An 18234-nucleotide genomic window follows, 5' to 3' on the forward strand; every position below is an offset into this window, starting at 1 on the left:
GTTTGTCTTGGTTATCGTGTTTTATTCCAAGGTAGATGTAATGAGTTTTTTTTCACAAAATCTGCAATCGTATGTCTCTTTTTTACTACAAACTTTCAATAAACATAGAAGAAAACAGGGGCCTCATTTATAAAACTGCACCAAAAAAAAAAAAAATCTGGCATACGCAGATTTGTATATCACAATCCCCTTATAAATGTGTGCTTGTAAACTTGCCTCGATGCTAATCAACTTCATACATATGCAATTACAATACCACAGAACTTCATAGGCAGGTAGAGCAGCCTCGCTCCTGACACATCGAGACTCCGCTACCTGCACTCCAAAAATATGCAAGCGAGATCACACACAGCATTATAACACCTCTCCTCGCCATGCCGGTTGTCCAGGAAAAGTGTAAGGTGCCAACGTCTGTGCAGGTACCCGCTAACAGCTGGCATATGTCATCACACGATTGGTAATACAATGAAAAACTGAGGGAATAATCAATTACTTTACCAGCAAGCCAGCCACCACATACCATCATGTCTGCAAAGCTAGATTGCCTCAAAACAAATGAATCATGGATTGACCCAGGCTTTGGAGATGTGATGTTTGTCAGTCTCATCTTGGCATCACATATGACCTCTGTGTTAATGGAATGTAACAGTTTGCAGTTTTGCAATATGACTGCATTAAAGTGATCCAGTTACATTAGGAAAATCATACACTGATGCAAATTGCCTTTTTATGTTAGCAAAAATGCTGTTTCAAGTATGTATACCCACACCATCTGAAAACTGCACGTAGCTCCTTTTCAGTCAGCTAATGAGATATAGATGTACTGATCTCTTTGCTGTATTCCTTCACTGAACTGGAGCTGCAAACTGTGTTCTAGGTCTGGACCTCAGCTTTGGCACTCTCCCTCCACTGCTGCTTCACAACGCCTCTACAATCTGCCTTGTCCTTTGTCTGCACAATTTTACCACTGTCCATCTTCTGGCAGCTTACTTGGGGTCAGTGGCAACTCAATCTGCCACACTTTTCCCCAGCTCCATGAGCATGAAACTCCACCTGTGTCCACGCAACCAGGTTAATGGACATTAGCAGATGGTGAAGCAGTGGTGGAGAGGTGGCAGTTTCTCAGCTGTCTTCCCTCTGTACTGCTTCTGCAAATGGCACTCCAGATTACAGATTTGAGCCCCAAGCCTCTCCAGAAACTCCACTGTAGTGCCAAGCAGGTCTGTTTAAGTCTCTTGTCTAAGTTAGACTGTAAGTCTTCTCTTCCCATTTCTGACACCAATGTAGTGTTGGCATTGAGCGCCGCAATGGATGAATTTTCTGCTCTTTACATAGCTCTTTGAGGTGGCTCACTATCCTTAAAATGACTGCCTGCCTTTTGCCACACTAGTTGGAAAAGCATGTGACTTTGCAGGCTTGCTATTTATATAGGAGCCCCTGCCACCGGTGATGTAATGCAAACTCATACTTGGGTGACTCATCCCTTGCTTAAACTCATCCTCCCTTACAATAACGGCTCATCTATTATATAGATGTTTTCTTTTATAATTCCTGATGTTTATGTGAGAATTAGTGAATGCACGTTTTGAGCCTCTTTATGTTCGTACGCAAGCTTTATAAATGAGGCCCAAGGATCATTCACACAACAATAGAGACCAAATATGAATTAACAGTACAAAAAAAAGAAGAAATTCTTCACTGACCATTTACAAATGCATTGATCAACTAACTGAATCACACTGAGGTATGTTTATTGCACTCCTGTGAAGTGGGAAAAACAAGGCCAGACATGCTGCTATCAGGAGCTAGGACTAATCACCGTGTTCGGTTCCAGATAGATTCTGACCTTATTATCCGATAGAAGAACTGTTTTGCTTTAAACATATATTTTAATATTAGAAAATATTACATCCAAACAAATTGTCAGTACAATAAAAGACTGGTATCTAATTAAAGTGCGAAAACAAGAAAAAAAAAACTACAATTGACAGCTAAGATGTGTTTTGTGGAAGAATGTTACATGATGGAGAAACAAGGTTTTCATTTTTGAATGCAGCGCCCAAAAATATTGTAGTGACTTCCCTATAACAAGTTGGGAAGGAAGACACAGCAAGACCAAAAAGTGACTGTAAGAACAGTTTACTCTTAACAGTGTAAGAAAAATACATGAATGTAATACAAGAATGAAGGAAATTGAACGGGAATTGTTTACAATTATCTATAAACCTCTCACTGCTGTGGCCATGACAGATGCCCTAAAAACACTCTGGTTCCGTACACAGAATCCTCCTCTTCCTACCACTCATACCCGCAGTCTTGTTGTCCTCCTAACCATCCAGAAACCCCCACCTCCATTTCCAGCTTCTCTGTTTAGAGTACCACAAATTTACTTCTTTCTAGTGTCAACCATTTCCCCAATGGCAGTCCTCTGTGCAGCTCTCCAGCCACCCAGCTAGACTCAACAGTCCCTCAGCCAACATGATTCACCCCAGCCGGGATGATACAATAAAATGGTGATGTGTTGTGAATGAACAAACTAGTTCTTTTGTACTTGTATTGGTCTCTGAACAAACATACTGGTTCACTAACATTAAAGAACAAATCTTTTCGTGGCATATGCAATGCATAGAATGTTTTACATTGCATTCCGCGACAGTCCGGAGCAATCACCTTAACTTCACTTAAATGGCTGCTGTCCTTGGGAAATACGTCAGAAAAACGGTCATGACAACAACTAGCCAATAACTGACTTGGTAGATGACACCAAGCACCACCCATTGATTGGTTCACTCTGACTGAGTGACTATGAACATCTCAGAATGTACACTGACAGACTGAATGAACCAATATGACCCCCCTACTGATCTGGAGAATCATTGCAAGTTCGTTCACAAACTGCAGACAAGAGACTTGCAGTACAGTGCACTGAACTAGTTCAACGAAAGAATCAGTCTGTGTACTGAACTGAGGAATGAACTGCTGAACTAGTTCATCGAAACAATCAGTTCAAGTACTAAACTGAGGACCGAAGAGCTGACAAATGACTACATTGAAGTAGTTCACTGAAGGAATTAGTTTGTGTACTGAACTGTACACTGTTGTCGTGTCGTGTACTGACAAGAGACTCGCGGTACACTGAATCGTAGATCAGTTCACTGATGATATATACTGTATATATGGCAGACTGTATCAGAAAAGATGGGATATAAAACAAGGAAATTGTGGGAGGTTAATCTAAAACGGACCATTTTATTTCCTCATATTTCAATGTCCTAACAATTTTATTGTGATGTGTGTGATATTCTCTTGTACATTGTTTTTCTATTGTTGAAATTTTATTGTCAAAATTCAATAAAGAAGATTATTATATGTGAATTACTTACTTTGATGCTTGCTTTTTATATTGTTTGGTGGTTTTTATTTTTTTGTGATGTGTGCACTATTCTCTTGTACATTTGTTTTCTATTGTTGAATTTGTATTGTCAAAATTCAATAAAGATTATTATTTTTATACATTAATTACTTATTTTGATGCTTGCTTTTTATATTGTTTGGTGGTTTTTACACAGTTATGATCCTATTCCAGATTTTAAACTAGATTATAGTTTGATGTCGTTTTTGCAGTGAACGAATCAATGATTCAAAGATTCGAATCATTTTGGTGAAGTGAACAAAATTAATCGGATCACTAAAAATCACGGCAAAATACAGAAATATAGTGTATACCTGTGTTATTGGTTAGTTTTCTGATTTATATACAATAGTGCCATCTACTGGGTATACTTTGGCTATGGCTTACTTGCCCCTAATGAAGAGATGTCACTTGGCGTGACAAACACACAACAGGGCAATTAATTTTACCATACCTTTGGGATATGGAATTAAAAACTAACTATCCGAGAAAAGACAGGTAAACAACACCGAATGAACATGTAGAATTAACAATGATAATGCCCAGAGACTGACTTTTGAATGTGGCACTTTGCGAGGCAACAAGTTTAACCACTTTCACATTCCACCACATACCTCATTTTTCATTTGGAAATACAGACACTGCTGCTTTGTAGTTTAGCACAAACACTATTAATATCCAAAGATGACACGCATTTGTATCAATTATTTTAAAAAAACGCACAAAAACGAAACGCTAACCTCCCTCCCCTTATTTTCGAATACCCGTCGTCTAATATCGACAACGTGCTGCAGTCTTGGGCTGGTCACCGCTTGGTGACGAAAGTACTGCTGCGCACGCGCACGCGCACGCGCACGCGCACGTGCTGGAGAGCTGTGGTGTCAGCGCCGCCACGGGTCCGACTCAATCCTCGCCCTGTCGCTTCATTAGTTCCTGCTTACCGCGGGGAAGTCTCACACCATGGCGGTGAACTTGAGTAAGAATGGCCCGGCACTGCAGGAAGCCTATAAGGAGGTGGTGGACGAGAAAAGCAATACTAACTGGTAAGAGCATGGAAGATACAGAGACTCTGATATCTTTGGACGAGAGAGAGAGAAACGGGCGGTGGGGCGTAGCGGCTTGCCTGTGATTTCCTGATTGCACGGGAAGAGCTGAAAAACTGGCAAGAGCCTTGCCACTCCGCATTTGGGATGCGAGCTTATATGTGACTGGCACTATTACTAAAAGTCGAAGTTTGCGTTCAGAAACTCTCTCTTATACTAATGAAAATTGTGTACCATCTCGCCAAAAAGCGATATCTCGGTTAAAAATGTGTCACCCTATAACCTAATGAAGAATCTGCATAATTTTTATTATTATTATTTTAAATAGTCTTGGTTTAAGCTTCTTCCCTGTACCTATATAGTTTGTTTTTGCATGGTTTTGGTAGAGAATGCGACTCTGAAGCAAGCCTCGCTTGTTTCCTGGTAAAGGCCTCCTAGAAATTTCAGTTTTGAATATCACAGCCGCTTTAACCGAGAAAACAATTTCGAGGATTAACAGCAGTTCCCGAAGTGAGTAATGAGTTTGGAACACAACTATTATATTTTAAAGTTCCTTTAACAGTAAACCGAAATGTAAAGCTAACACATTGGATCGCCTACCAGCATATCCTCAAGTCCAGCAGAAAAAAAGGTCGAGACTGTGGGATCATTGAGCCTTGACATACGCATTTTATGTTTTAAATAGTATGACTGCATCTTGCCTGAAGAAGGGGCCAGAGTTGCCTCGAAAGCTTGCATATTGTAATCTTTTAGTTAGCCAATAAAAGGTGTCATTTTTGCCTAACTTTTCACTATGTTTTAAATATAAAGGCAACTGGAATATACTGTAGTTTACCAGGTTCATTCTCACATTGCAACTTGCAGTCCCTTCGAGACACGTGACAATACAATGCCAACAAATTGATATGAAGGTATTATTAAAAAGGTGTGAGCGACACTCATTTCCCTACAGAGTTTTTAGCTTCAGGAGGTGAAATGCTTTTCTTCAGTTGCCTGTTGTACTGAAGGTGGAATTTGAAAATATCCATTTGATTCAGTTTGTTTTCTCCCAAGGGGGCAAATCCTGGCAGCACTGAGGTCAAGGTGGGAAATGTGAGCCAATACTGGACTGGCTGCCAGGCTGCTGCAGGGCACATTAACTTGCACTGGAACAATTTGGAGTGGCCAGTTAACCTCAAATGCTGTCCTTTCGTACCTCAGGCAGGTGAATTTGGAACCTGTGAACTCCACACAGACATTGTCTATGAGGGTCCTTCAGTGTAGGAGCTGTGAGTTGCAGTGCTAACCACTACAGTCCACCCAAGTAGTGGCCACAGATAATCACAAATGAACATGGAATTCACAGGTCTGGAATAGGAAAAGTCGGCCCTCAGGGGCCATGGAGACTGCAGGTTTTTGTTTCATCCCGATTGCTTAATTACAAGCCAATTCTTGCTGATAATAGGTTTAATTTTATGGCTTATTAGTGTTTTCATTCTGCCATGTCCGGTGTTTTTTATATACATACATGTTTTTTCTTTCCAAGGATATCATCCAAATGATTTGTAGCTGAAAACAGATTAGCAATTCTCAGTCCTTCAAATTTTTCTTTTCAATTTCATTTAAAATATTTTAGTAAACTGGACAGTTAATGATGAATAGACACAGGTATAAATTCTTTAACATTCAGTACCACTTGCACATGGGTCTGCACTGCTCATCACTACTTGTCAGAATTTGGATACAATTGAAGGACAACACTCCATAATCTTAAGGTGAATTGAAATAAAAATAGTAAAAGAAAGTTACATGTTTAAATCTATGACAAAGAAAACACAATTTTGCAAATATACTAGAACATTCTTTTTAATGCAGAATAAGAAAACAAAAAAAGGGCAGCTTAACAATAAGAGTGATGAGACCTAAGAGTGACCTATTGATTTGTGAAACTGGTTGGAATGAAAGCCTTTAGCCATAGTGGTACTCCAGGACAACCCTTGCCATACAGTCAATACTGTCACATGTGTGGTTCAGAAATTCACACATTCAGCATGTCACTTTTTTTTACATACCAGAGTATATCTTTCTCCTTCCGTCCATCTTGCTTACCCATGTATCGCCACAATACATAAGTAAGCTAAAACATAATTTGAAAGTCTTTAATTTTAGGTTCCTTTAACAAAAAATTAAAGAATAAAAACAATGAAGAACAATACACAAGGATTTTTTGGAGATAAACCCTTTATCATTTGAGGTACATTTATGTAATGGTTTTGTTTTTTTTCCCCTACTGAAGACCAAATAAAACAACAAAGAAGCAGTTCCCTGCACAGACATACTTATACTGTATAAATACCCTGTCAAAAATTAGACTAAATCAGCATACATATAATAATGAAGCTGAAAAATATGTGTGCATGCATATCCAAATTATCCTTGGGTCCCAAACTCTGATATACGGAAGCGTAGACTCTTGAATAGTTTGGGGATTTAAATATACTGTAATTTTCAGTGGTTACTTAAAATGTTCCTAGTTACGAAATTGTCATAAAATGAGAAAAAGCACAAAGAGCTTTAGTGTCTGGCAACAGTTTAGTTAAAAATAACTTCTCAAATTGAAGATACAAAGATAACTGAAAACATGTCTGTAGAAGTAGCTGCTTTAGTGCAGTTTCAAAAGATAGGAAAGTGAAAGAAATGCAATGAGGGTGAATATTACATGCCACAGACAAACTTGCTCAGTCTTGTTCAAGTTATGTCCTGCAAGTTTCTTTCTGCACTGAAAGGAAAGGATGTCTACAGAAACGACATTAAAGAAATGATTCTCTTTTTACTTTTATATTTTGGATTGAACCCCACCTCCCCATCTAATTATTCTAAATTTGTGCATCGGGCTGCATATTTAATGTTTTCATTTCTTTAGTAGCTTTAATATGCTTTTGAATGTATTTTTTGGAATCTTTTTTTTTTTCTCTAATAAGGAATTTGACCGAGAGTTACTGTGTTCTATTGTATCTATATTGAACATGCGTTCAGATGATTGTTGTAATTTGTAGCATTTGTTATTTTCTGGTTAATGTTCTGTATAATCTGTGAAACTGTTTGTTTGTATATCCGCGTTACACTCTGGAATAATAAAGTCTAAACCCAAATATACTTTATTTTCATAAACATTTTGGCCAATGAATGGTTCTGTGGTTAAAGTGGTATATGACAAGATGACCTTGATTGTTTTTGCTTAATGTTTATGGGAGTATTTTGTGTAGTGTTCTGGAATTGTTTTTCCATGGCAAAGTTAATGAAATGAGAACACAATCGTTACGAACAGAGGCGAGTAATTCTCTTTGATTGGGCATCCTGGGTATTAGGGTTCCCACAGTGTTACTTCTAAATCACACGTAAGTGATTTCTGTTCCCCTTCAATTGTAGTTACATTTTATGTGCTTAAGCCTATAACCTCTATCTTCCAGTATTTTAATTTATACATTCCCTCTGGAGAAGTGTGGATTGCTCTCTGATTTTTAAAGGTACATTTTTTTTTTTCATGCGTTGTTAGAATAATTGAAGTAGAAACAGGTCGGTGATTTTCTAATCAGTATCCACATGCAGCCTTCTCATTTGGCAGACGTTGTACATTAGTAAATTGATTAGATTTTATGAAAAAAAACCTCCTAAATTCACAATGCATGTGAAAACATAACTACAGGTCAGCCCTTGTGATTTGCAGGTGTATGATTAGTGAATCCATGTATACATCCATGAGTTTGCCATCAATAACCAAGTGGAAATTATTTTGCGAGTTTTGCAACCAATTGCGGAAAAGTACAAACAATGCTGTAGCTGTGCTTCTTAAATGGACTACAAATTCCAGCATCCTTGGGAATACTGTGCAATTGGGCAGCTCCGTCAGTTACCACAACGGCTGCTGGGTGAAACGAGATGAAGGTCAACTTTTGAAAGGGAGCTGTAAGATCGTTGTCGGGTGTCTCTTTGTTTCAGTACTTCACTGCAAAATTTGATTACATTTTCTCTGGATTACATTCTTCATTTCATAACAGTACTGCCATCATCATTTGCGAAACTGGACTGTGTCGGTTATCATTTTGTGCTTGTTTTCTTTTGTATCTGTAATAGTAGTCATTTTTGTTGTATACTACCATAAATGTACACATTTTACATTTTGTAACAAGCTACAGTTCACTAAAGAACTGTGGGACTGTGCACTTTGTCTGGGGGATGCCACATTTGTCTCAGCAGCCAGCTTTACATGTGTTTTGCTTGCACTGTGATCATTCGATCACATGTTTCATATAACTTTTTGCATCTTGTTTAGTACAGTAAACATAGAATGTTGTATAATCATATAGTGGATGTAGAGGTGGTTCACTACTACAAGTATTTGGGGGTTCACATTAATGGCAGGTTGGAATGGTCTCGCAGCGCAGCAGAACTGTATAATAAAGGGCAGAGCATGTGCTTTTTCCTTAGGAGGCTGCGTTACTTTCACTTTTCTTTCTTTTGAATTTTCTTGCTTTACACTCATTTTGTTGTGTGTTCAGTCCATAGTGTGTGTATTTTTATTTATTGATCTACCTATTTATATATGTATTTATTTAAAGAGTGTTTTTTGTTTTATTTTTTTTAAAAAAAAAAGCCAAATTTCCCCCGGTGGCAAATAAGGTTCTATCTATCTGTCTAATCATGGGCCAAAACATTTTTGTGGTGGTACTGTGCCCTGTGAATCACAAGGGTTAACTGTGTGTATAATACACACACACACACACACACCCACCCACCCACCTCCGGTCAATTTTAACAAGTAATAACTTGCAGGTCCTCTGCAGCAATGGAAGTTAATTAAGCCTTGAAAGTTGATGCAAACAATTCCTACAGGTGTCCAAACTTTTGTCAATTACTCATGAACTCTCTGTGAAAAAACAGTGTTGGAACAAAGTGTGGAGCAATGGTCTGTCATCATTTGTTAATTGCTTTTTTCTGACAATTATAAAAGTAATACAGTATATAGTACAGTATTATCCAAACAATAGCAACACTCTTTGTTCCGACACTGCTTTTATAGAGACAGAGAGTTTATAAGTAAATAACAAAAGTTTGGATACCTCTAGGACTGTTTGTATCCACTGTACCCATTACTTGTTCCCTGAAAAGGCCTTTTTGATTCTTTTTCAGTTTTTGCTAACCTAAATTTGTTATTTGTTAAATATTTGTCATTTTACAACAGGTACTGTTTAAGTTCAATTAAAAACTGGAGAAACAGGAGTTCTAAAATTTCTGACTGATGTGTATGCATATGTGCACTGTACTGTATACTGTGTATACAGTACACTATTATTTAAAGAAGTATTTTGAGAGTTTTTACTGCATTTTTACATGAATTAAATATACATTCTTTGTGTAATGCTGCAAACCTTTTGTTTCATTCAGAGTCCACAGTATTTTTTTAATTACTGTAATGTCAGTAGGTAATTTATGCCTTGTGTACTATACTTCTCATCAAGCCTCTTTTGATATCGCCTTATTCATTCTAGCCGTTAACTGGTGTTTTATTTTTTTTAACTTCCTTTCCTACTGGCCTGTTCATTTTTCCTGTAGCTCTGCAGTAATATTTTAATAAGTTTGTATTGTACTGTGTCACATCCAGTTTCTCTCTTTTAGAGCAGAATGGAAGTGCAAAATGTTAGCTTGGATTGAAGTGAGGGATGAGTTAATATAATAAGCAAACTTGTGTTTCTTGCCAGGTTGCAAATAAGGGTTTCTCCATGTTATTCCATGATGCAAATCTCACACTTATGAATTTCCAACTGTTTTTCTGAGTGTTAAACTAGTAAAGTAATATTTCCCAAATACCAATATGACCTCTTTGATAATTTTGTTCTCTTTCATATTGAAACCTTTTCTGCTAAGTAATACAGTAGCTTTGCAGCAGCTTTTATTCAACGATTCTAGGCAGTTGTCACATATGAGTGAGATAAAAGATTGCATATTTCTTAAAGTAAGAGCAACATTTAAATAAGTTTTGTTTGCTTAGAATTTTTTAAGACATAAGGGATCAAGAACCTGGGACTAAACTGGTATTTTGTGATGTTTTCAAAATAAATGACAAAACTTGCATTGTATTTGTATGGTAAATGCATTTTGGATTTATTCTGAAATAATGATACATGTGTTAAAAAAAAAAAATGGTTTATATAGGACATAATCCTTCTCCGTTTTACACTTGTTTAAATTAATATTGTGCTTCAGCAATTTAAAATATTTTATCATTAAAAACTAGTCGGGTTAGTGCTCACTTTTTTTTAGCACTGATGGCAGTTCCTGATAAATTTGAATTTTTTTTTTGTGTGGTGTTTTCATTATGTGCTAATGGGAAACGGAAGCATGAGTCAGTACAGACTTCATTATTTACTGCATGTCATTTGATAAAGTCCGCTAAGCCAACATTGTGCGCTCTTACATTACTAATACATTGCATACCTATCGGTTTATGTCAGATGCTTTATTCTTATAATTAACTAATTAGCAGAAACACTATTTTAGAGGAAGGAAAGGAAATTATTACTTTTGAGGCCTAAGGTTCTATACATTTTATGTAAGTGATTGAACATCAAAATTGACTTTCTATTTTATGGAGCTTTTCAAAGTTAATTTACTTGTCATTTAATTGGTGATTCATTTTATTTTATAGGAATACATTTTAAATCAATGTAATGCACATTTACTAATCTGTGTTTGCACTGCTAAGAAGACCTATTAAATGCACAATGTGTAACAGGTCTAAGGAAGTTTGTTGCTGAGGCTTACCAGATTGTGCCTTATCAGCTTTATTCTTTGTGCAACACAAATGACATTGCTTCAATAGAGGAAGTAACTCAGGGAAAAGAACATGCAGCACTTTAGTGTCCGGCATTTTACAGTTCCTTTTATTTTATGAGTTTTTACTGACTTTTTTCATTCATAACATTTCAAATCTAGTTAATTTAACTTGCGGTTGTTGGAAGCCAACATTTATTCTGGTAGGAACCAATAGTCGCATCTCAGAGCCCACTCTCATTCACACCCACACAAAATACCAATATAGAATTACCACCCATCCTAACATACATGTCTGTGGAATGTGGGAAGAAAAATGGAGAAAGCATAGAAAAATCCAAGCTCATGCAAACTTAATGCCAACAGCCATGTACACCAGCACTGTCAAATTCATATCCTGGAAGGCCACAGTGGCAGTAGGTTTTCACTCTAGCTACTTTCCTAATTTGTAGCCAGTTGCTGCTGCTACTAGAGAGGATGAATTTTGCTGTGAAATAAATTGATGTACAGTGTATGATTTTGAGAATATTCTCTTTATTACCTAGTAGGCAAGATTAGATGCAAAACGAAGTAACCAGCTAGCTTGGAGGTTTTAAGCTCATTTTCTCATGGGCCTCTGTTTACAAACTAGCTAATTTCTTAAGTGGGCACATCTCACAGTTGATGAATTCTGTTCTTTAATTCTGTACCTTGTCTGGTGTGGGAGAGTGAGAGCCCTAACATTTCAAAAAATATTTCCTTTCTTTTTTCTGAAGCCACTATTAAAATGTTGTGTGGATCAAAACATATCAATGTTTTCTCAGATCATCTTTTTCCTTTTAAAATATTTTATTAAAACATATCATATGATGGGCCACATGGGTGTAAATTGAATTAGGTTGTTGTCATCTGATTTGCTTTACATCTCATTGTTTGGAAGCTGGTCAACAAAACAAAAACAAGTGAGGGTAGTGAATCTTTAAAATCAAGTCAAATAAATCACTGTCTGTTTCATTAGAAGTTATAATTTACTAATAATAAAAAAAAAATAAAATGTGGCTGGAGTTAAAGCTTGTAGCCGTTGTGGACTTGCAAGAGGGGAGTTCAACACTCCTGATGTACAGGTTTTCAACTGTAAACTCTCGATCAGTGAGACAGTAGCACTAATCATTGTACCACTATGCTGCTTTCCCATGTATTTGGCATTGTAACATTAACATCCTACACCATCATAAGCTGCTTTATACTACAGCAAGCAAGATTTAAATACAAATTAAATTTTTTTTCAGTGCTTTGTTTTCTATCGATAGAGGGATGGATATTGTTAGATTTTATTTTCAAGTTGTGGTTTAGGTTACTGTGAAATATGTAATACAGTTGATTTTGGTTTGAGTAGGGAGTAAATAAAGATTTTCTAAAGTTGTTACATAGAGCTAATTATGATGTTCTGTGGTGGGTGGTAGTTTTATAGAGTGCTCAAACATTTAGCCACATGTGTTTATGTTGTAAAAATAAAAAGTATTCATTTTGACAGCTTTTCTGGTATTGGCCGTACATTACGCCTCTTCTGCGCTCATATTCTCTGAACAGTTTTTTCTTCTTCCTTTGTCTGCGGTTAAACGTGTGACCATTTGGCATCCTGTGAGTGTATATCTTGTAATCAGTAGTTTAAACAGATTTTTTAAAAACATTTTTAAGTTTAGCCAATATTGTAGTACAAAGGTGCAAAGAAATATCAAAATTTTCACAAATGAGAATAGGCCTTTCAGAAGGCTGTTTATTTAGGGAAACGCTGTATTCTGATGCCTTAGCCATCTCTTTTCCCCCCTTTTTTTATATGTTTTTTTTTGGACTTCCAAAAAGTCTTAATTAAAATGGTGTCTGTAGATTTCCTAAGAAACTACAGAAGGGCAGCTTTTGCTTGCTTCTGCAAAAAAGGTAGAAGTTTATTCCAAGCTGAAAAAAAAAAATCTGAAAAACAAATGAGGTACAAAGTGACTGGAGTGGTGGTGTGTTTGGAAGTTTTACATTTTTCAACTTCTTTTTATGCCTGGCTTCTAGCTTACAAAGCCTATGTACTGTGTTTCATAAGCCAAAGCCAAAATACATAGTACTGTTCTTTAAATGTGTTTATAAAATAATCAGTGTTAGAATGGTTTGATCTTGCACTTTCAAGAAATGGAAATGCATAATCAGTTTTACACATTAATGATATTAGTCTCCTTTGTGTTCATATTAAAGTGTTAAATGGAATTACCATGGCTTGAATATCATGGAATGCATGCATGAATTGGAGCTATAATTTTAAAATCAAATTCAATTGTTAATAAAGCAGGGAAAATCTTTGAGAGCAAGATGGATTTCTGGCTTTCATACACAATAGAGGCTTCCTGACTAACCATCTTCAATTTTCTTAATACTTGCAGAATATGTCATTATACTCAATAACTATTGTGCAGAATTTATTTTTGATTAGTGAGGGATTAAAAATGAAAAAAAATCATTCCACCCCTACATTTTAAATTCATATTGCCTATGTGTGACAAAGACTGCCATAAAAAGAATGAAACAATTGAATTTCAATTCATGTATGCACAAAATAAGAAGTTGCTACCTTGAACCATACTATATTTACTAAAGTAAACATGTCATATACACAACTTATAATCACAGATCTGTGTAGTACAACTATAAAAATGTACCAGTGAATTCATATATGTATTTTACTGTATGTCTAAATAGTCAATGTTTTTATTTCTCCCATGGAGCACTACGCCAAAGAGGAAGCCATGTTACATGTATATTAGGAATACATGCAACTGTGACAGAGACAAAGAAACTACTAATCCATGTCATTTAGGTCTGCTGGTTTGTAAAACAATGGAAGCCTCCAAATAAGGGAGCTCTGCTGACATGAACAATAATACACTGCCAGGCCTAAAAAAGCGTCGCCACCTGGATTTAACTAAGCAAATAGGTACGAGCCTCCTGTTGGATAATTACTGCATGGGCAACAAGTTATTTAACATCAACTGGTGCAATGAGTTGCTTCTCATTTCTTAAACAACCAGGTCGAAAGGCACATCTCATGGTCGTGGAAAAGATGTTAGTCTGTTTGAGAAGGGTCAAATCATTGGCATGCATCAAGCAGAGAAAATATCTACGGAGATTGCAGAAACTACTAAAATTGGGTTAAGAACTGTCCAACGCATTATTAAAAAATGGAAGGATAGTGGGGACCCATCGTCTTCGAGGAAGAAATGTGGCCGGAAAAAAAATCCTGAATGATCATGATCGGCGATCACTTAAACGTTTAGTGAAATCAAATCGAAGAAAAACAACAGTAGAACTCAGGTCTATGTTTAATAGTGAAAGTAAGAGCATTTCCACATGCACAATGCGAAGGGAACTCAAGGGATTAGGACTGAACAGCTGTGTTCCCTGATGGCACGGGCATATTCCAAGATGACAATGCCAGGATTCATCGGGCTCAAGTTGTGAAAGAGTGGTTCAGGGAGCATGAGACATCATTTTCACACATGGATTGGCCACCACAGAGTCCAGACCTTAACCCCATTGAGAATCTTTGGGATGTGCTGGAGAAGGCTCTGCGCAGCGGTCAGTTTCTACCATTATCAATGCAAGATCTTGGTGAAAAATTAATGCAACACTGGATGGAACTAAATCTTGTGACATTGCAGAAGCTTATCGAAGCAATGCCACAGCGAATGTGTGCCGCAATCAAAGTTAAAGGCGGTCCAACAAAATATTAGAGTGTGACCTTGTTTTTTTGGCCTGACAGTGTATTTTACTGGCAAAAAGACTACTGCTATAAACTTCTAAGAGATAGTTATTTTAAACATTACAAATTTTCTGGATTCACAGGTTTTAAATATTACTTGTAGAACTATATAGTAATTATATGCCTTAAAATAACATTTGAGTTAAGTAGTATAACATGGTGTTTTGGATGCCTTAGTAAATACATTTTAGTTCATATTTTGTGCATTTACTAATTAAACCATGCCCTTTCCAGTGGTAATTTGTATATGATAGACTTTGTCTTACATGGCAATATGCATTTGAAAGAACAATAAGATGATTAATACCTATTGATATTTGGAAGACCTAATGTGATTTAGTGTGGAGATATAAAGGACCAAAGTTACTCTAAAGCACAAAAGAAATTTATTAGACACTTCTTAGCAAGCCAAAAATTGGCAAATATGCGACTGTGGACCAACTATTTTAGATGTCAAAGAAATCTAATACTAAATAACAATCTCTGGTTTTGTAGCCGTCCTACCACAGGGCAAACTCTCATACATACCCACACACAGTGGTAGGGTGTTCTAGTCTAGACTTTCACCTGTGGAATCGCTAGTTGATAGCTGTGAACATGCAGTGTTTGAGTTACAAAGACATGCTCAGAAGCGGCTTCTTAACACTTTGGGTAAGAGAGAAATCTCTCTTGCTTCCATGGAAGGTCAGCTTCTAAGCTGCTGCAAATGGTGCACCTCCCAGAGATGTCAGCTGAACTTCCATTTAGCCTCCACCTTGTGGAACTGGGTACAGTTTAGAGTTGTCACAGAATGTCTTTTTGCATGTATTAAGAAATGTTGAGTACTTGGAGGTAAAACCCATGCAGATGTAATGAGTACAAGGAAATTCCACACCGGCAAAAAAATCAGTTTAAAATCTAATAAAGTGACCTGTTGATAAACTGGATCTGAAATGTGTTCTGGTAGAAAAGTAGATTTTGTAAATAAAATCTTGTCATTTACTTGTTCATGTGGCATTAATGAAATGTCTGAATTTTGGTTTTGCTAGTCCTAAGTGTGTGTTTCTCAGTTGCCAGACTGATAAAGTCAGGGAATTAATTGGGTATCTGCAAATGGTTAGATCAGGGGTGGGCAAAGTCAGTCCTGGAGGGCCGCAGTGGCTGCAGGTTTTTGATCCAACCCAGTTGCCTAATAAGAAGCTTTTATTACTCAATTAACACTTTTCTGCTTCATTTTAGTTGTCTCACTCATTAAGATTTTGGAACCCTTATTGCTTAATTTATTCTTAAACAGCTGTGTTCTCAGTTTTTAATTTCTCCTTATTAGCAATAACAAACAAAATCAGCAGTTCTCCATTTAGCTTGTTTCCCTTTACATCTGTAAGTATTGATCATGCACTATTTGGTTTAAATAAATACTTGGAAGGAAAGTGAAGAGAAAAAAGTGAAGGACAGAGAATTACTCATCTGTTTAAAGTTGACATCCTTAGAAAGGAAAACAAAGCACTAACAAACAATTAAATTAAATATATTGGAAAGGATTGTTCTCTAATTAAGCAACTAGTTTGGAACAAAAACCTGCAGCCCTCCAGGACTGACTTTGCCCACCCCTGGGTTAGATAAAATCAGGTAACTATCTGTCTTTCTTTTTCAGAAAATCCACAGTGAAATCCATGGAAGTAAACTTCTCCCAGCCAAAATTGAAATGCCTGATTACAATACATTTCTTTGGCTGTACTGCTTTTTGTTACTGCTTTACCAACTTTACTAATCAGTTCATCTGTCCATTTTATTTTCTCTTTTGAACAAGACTCCATGGTATTTAACTTTTCCCCTCACCTGTATTGAGTAGGTCACATTTTTTTCAGAGAATATTAACCTCACAGTTAATATTTTGTGTTTTTCCCAGGTTGTGGTACTTGTGTTGAACATGAAACCATGTTGAAGAACTTTGTTCTCAGTATCAGTAAGCTTTCTAGGTCATCCTGTTATTGATATATTTTATGATGCATTTTGCTCAAAGATTTTTATTGAAACCAAAGGGTGATTTATGGTTCACATATGCATTAATTAATGTTTCCTGCTGTGCACATAAGACTCTCTCTTTTCTCCTCCTACCTTTTGACCTTGTATTTCTTCATTACTTTTGTGAATTTCATTTCTAACAGTCAAGATAAAGAAGTCACAAGACAGAAAAAACTTTTCACACTGTGGCATAATTGGATTACATGAAGAAATCCAACTGATGATATTCTTGGTTTGCCAGAAATCTTTCAATAATGTTATGTACACTTTTTTTTATTATAAAGTGGGCATTGGTTTTGTTTGATACTCAAATTTGCTGGCTGAATAGTGTAATTGTATTTTAGAAATGTGTTTGTGTGCGTGTCTCTTTCTTTCTCCCTCTCCCACAAAAACTATGCTGTATATGAGTGCTTTGTCAGGACTGGAGTGTTTTCATACATGTCCTGCTAGTGATACTGTGTGAAAGATAAAAATGCTTTGCTCTGAACCTTGTATTTTGACTTTGCCAAGGCCATGTTTGTCCTGTTTGAATATATAAGCTGCTCTGTTTGTCTGCTATAGTGCTTTGACGTTCCCACTGACAAGGAAAGTAGAGTCACAGCACAGTTTGTATTTTCAACAAACATGTTATACTTTCTTATTGGCTTGATACCTATTTCCTTGTCTGTTCCCTTGATCATACTAGAAGCTATCCAACTGAACAACTTAAGTCAGTTTATTTTTGCAACACACTTTTCACTGAATATAGGCTCAGCACTGTAATAAACCTACATCCATGATACAGATTACATGATGAACATGCATAAAGATGTCAGGTTAAACTGGCACAGTGAAAACTAATTTCAAATTCATTAATATAAGAAAATCCTGAGAATAAATCTCTAGGGCGATGTAGCTTAAAGTTTGGTCTCCCATTGTTGTTTCACTAATCTTTGCAATCCTTAATTGATGGGTATCTTGAGATTGTAATGTGCACTCTGGTTTGTATTGATAAGTAATATACTCTATGAATACAGGAAAAGATACATAGCACTCTGAAACACCCTGCAGTACTGTACACTACTATACTGGAAGACTTCCGAGACTGCATTTCATTATTGTGGGAAGTGACATCCTTCTTCAATAACTGGTTATCCTTCAGTATGGTTAGTGTGATTTTCAAAGCTGTGGTGTGCTGGGCTGGT

General features: G+C 36.5%; 1 protein-coding gene across 4 annotated transcripts in view; it reads left to right on the top strand.

Moving 5' to 3' along the window:
- Positions 1-4254: 4254 nt before the first annotated feature.
- dbnlb (drebrin-like b) overlaps positions 4255-18234 on the top strand; it is an 89584-nt gene continuing 75604 nt past the window's right edge. For 3 of the 4 annotated variants that reach the window (XM_028799333.2, XM_028799339.2, XM_028799357.2), the window contains exon 1: positions 4256-4455. In XM_028799333.2, coding sequence (XP_028655166.1) covers positions 4373-4455 — 83 coding nt within the window. In that variant the 5' untranslated portion in view covers positions 4256-4372. Of the gene's footprint in view, positions 4456-18234 lie in introns of all 4 variants that reach the window. The other variant, XM_028799348.2, reaches the window with a different exon arrangement.

This window comes from Erpetoichthys calabaricus, chromosome 1 (genome assembly GCF_900747795.2).
Source record: "Erpetoichthys calabaricus chromosome 1, fErpCal1.3, whole genome shotgun sequence".
NCBI lineage: Eukaryota > Metazoa > Chordata > Cladistia > Polypteriformes > Polypteridae > Erpetoichthys > Erpetoichthys calabaricus.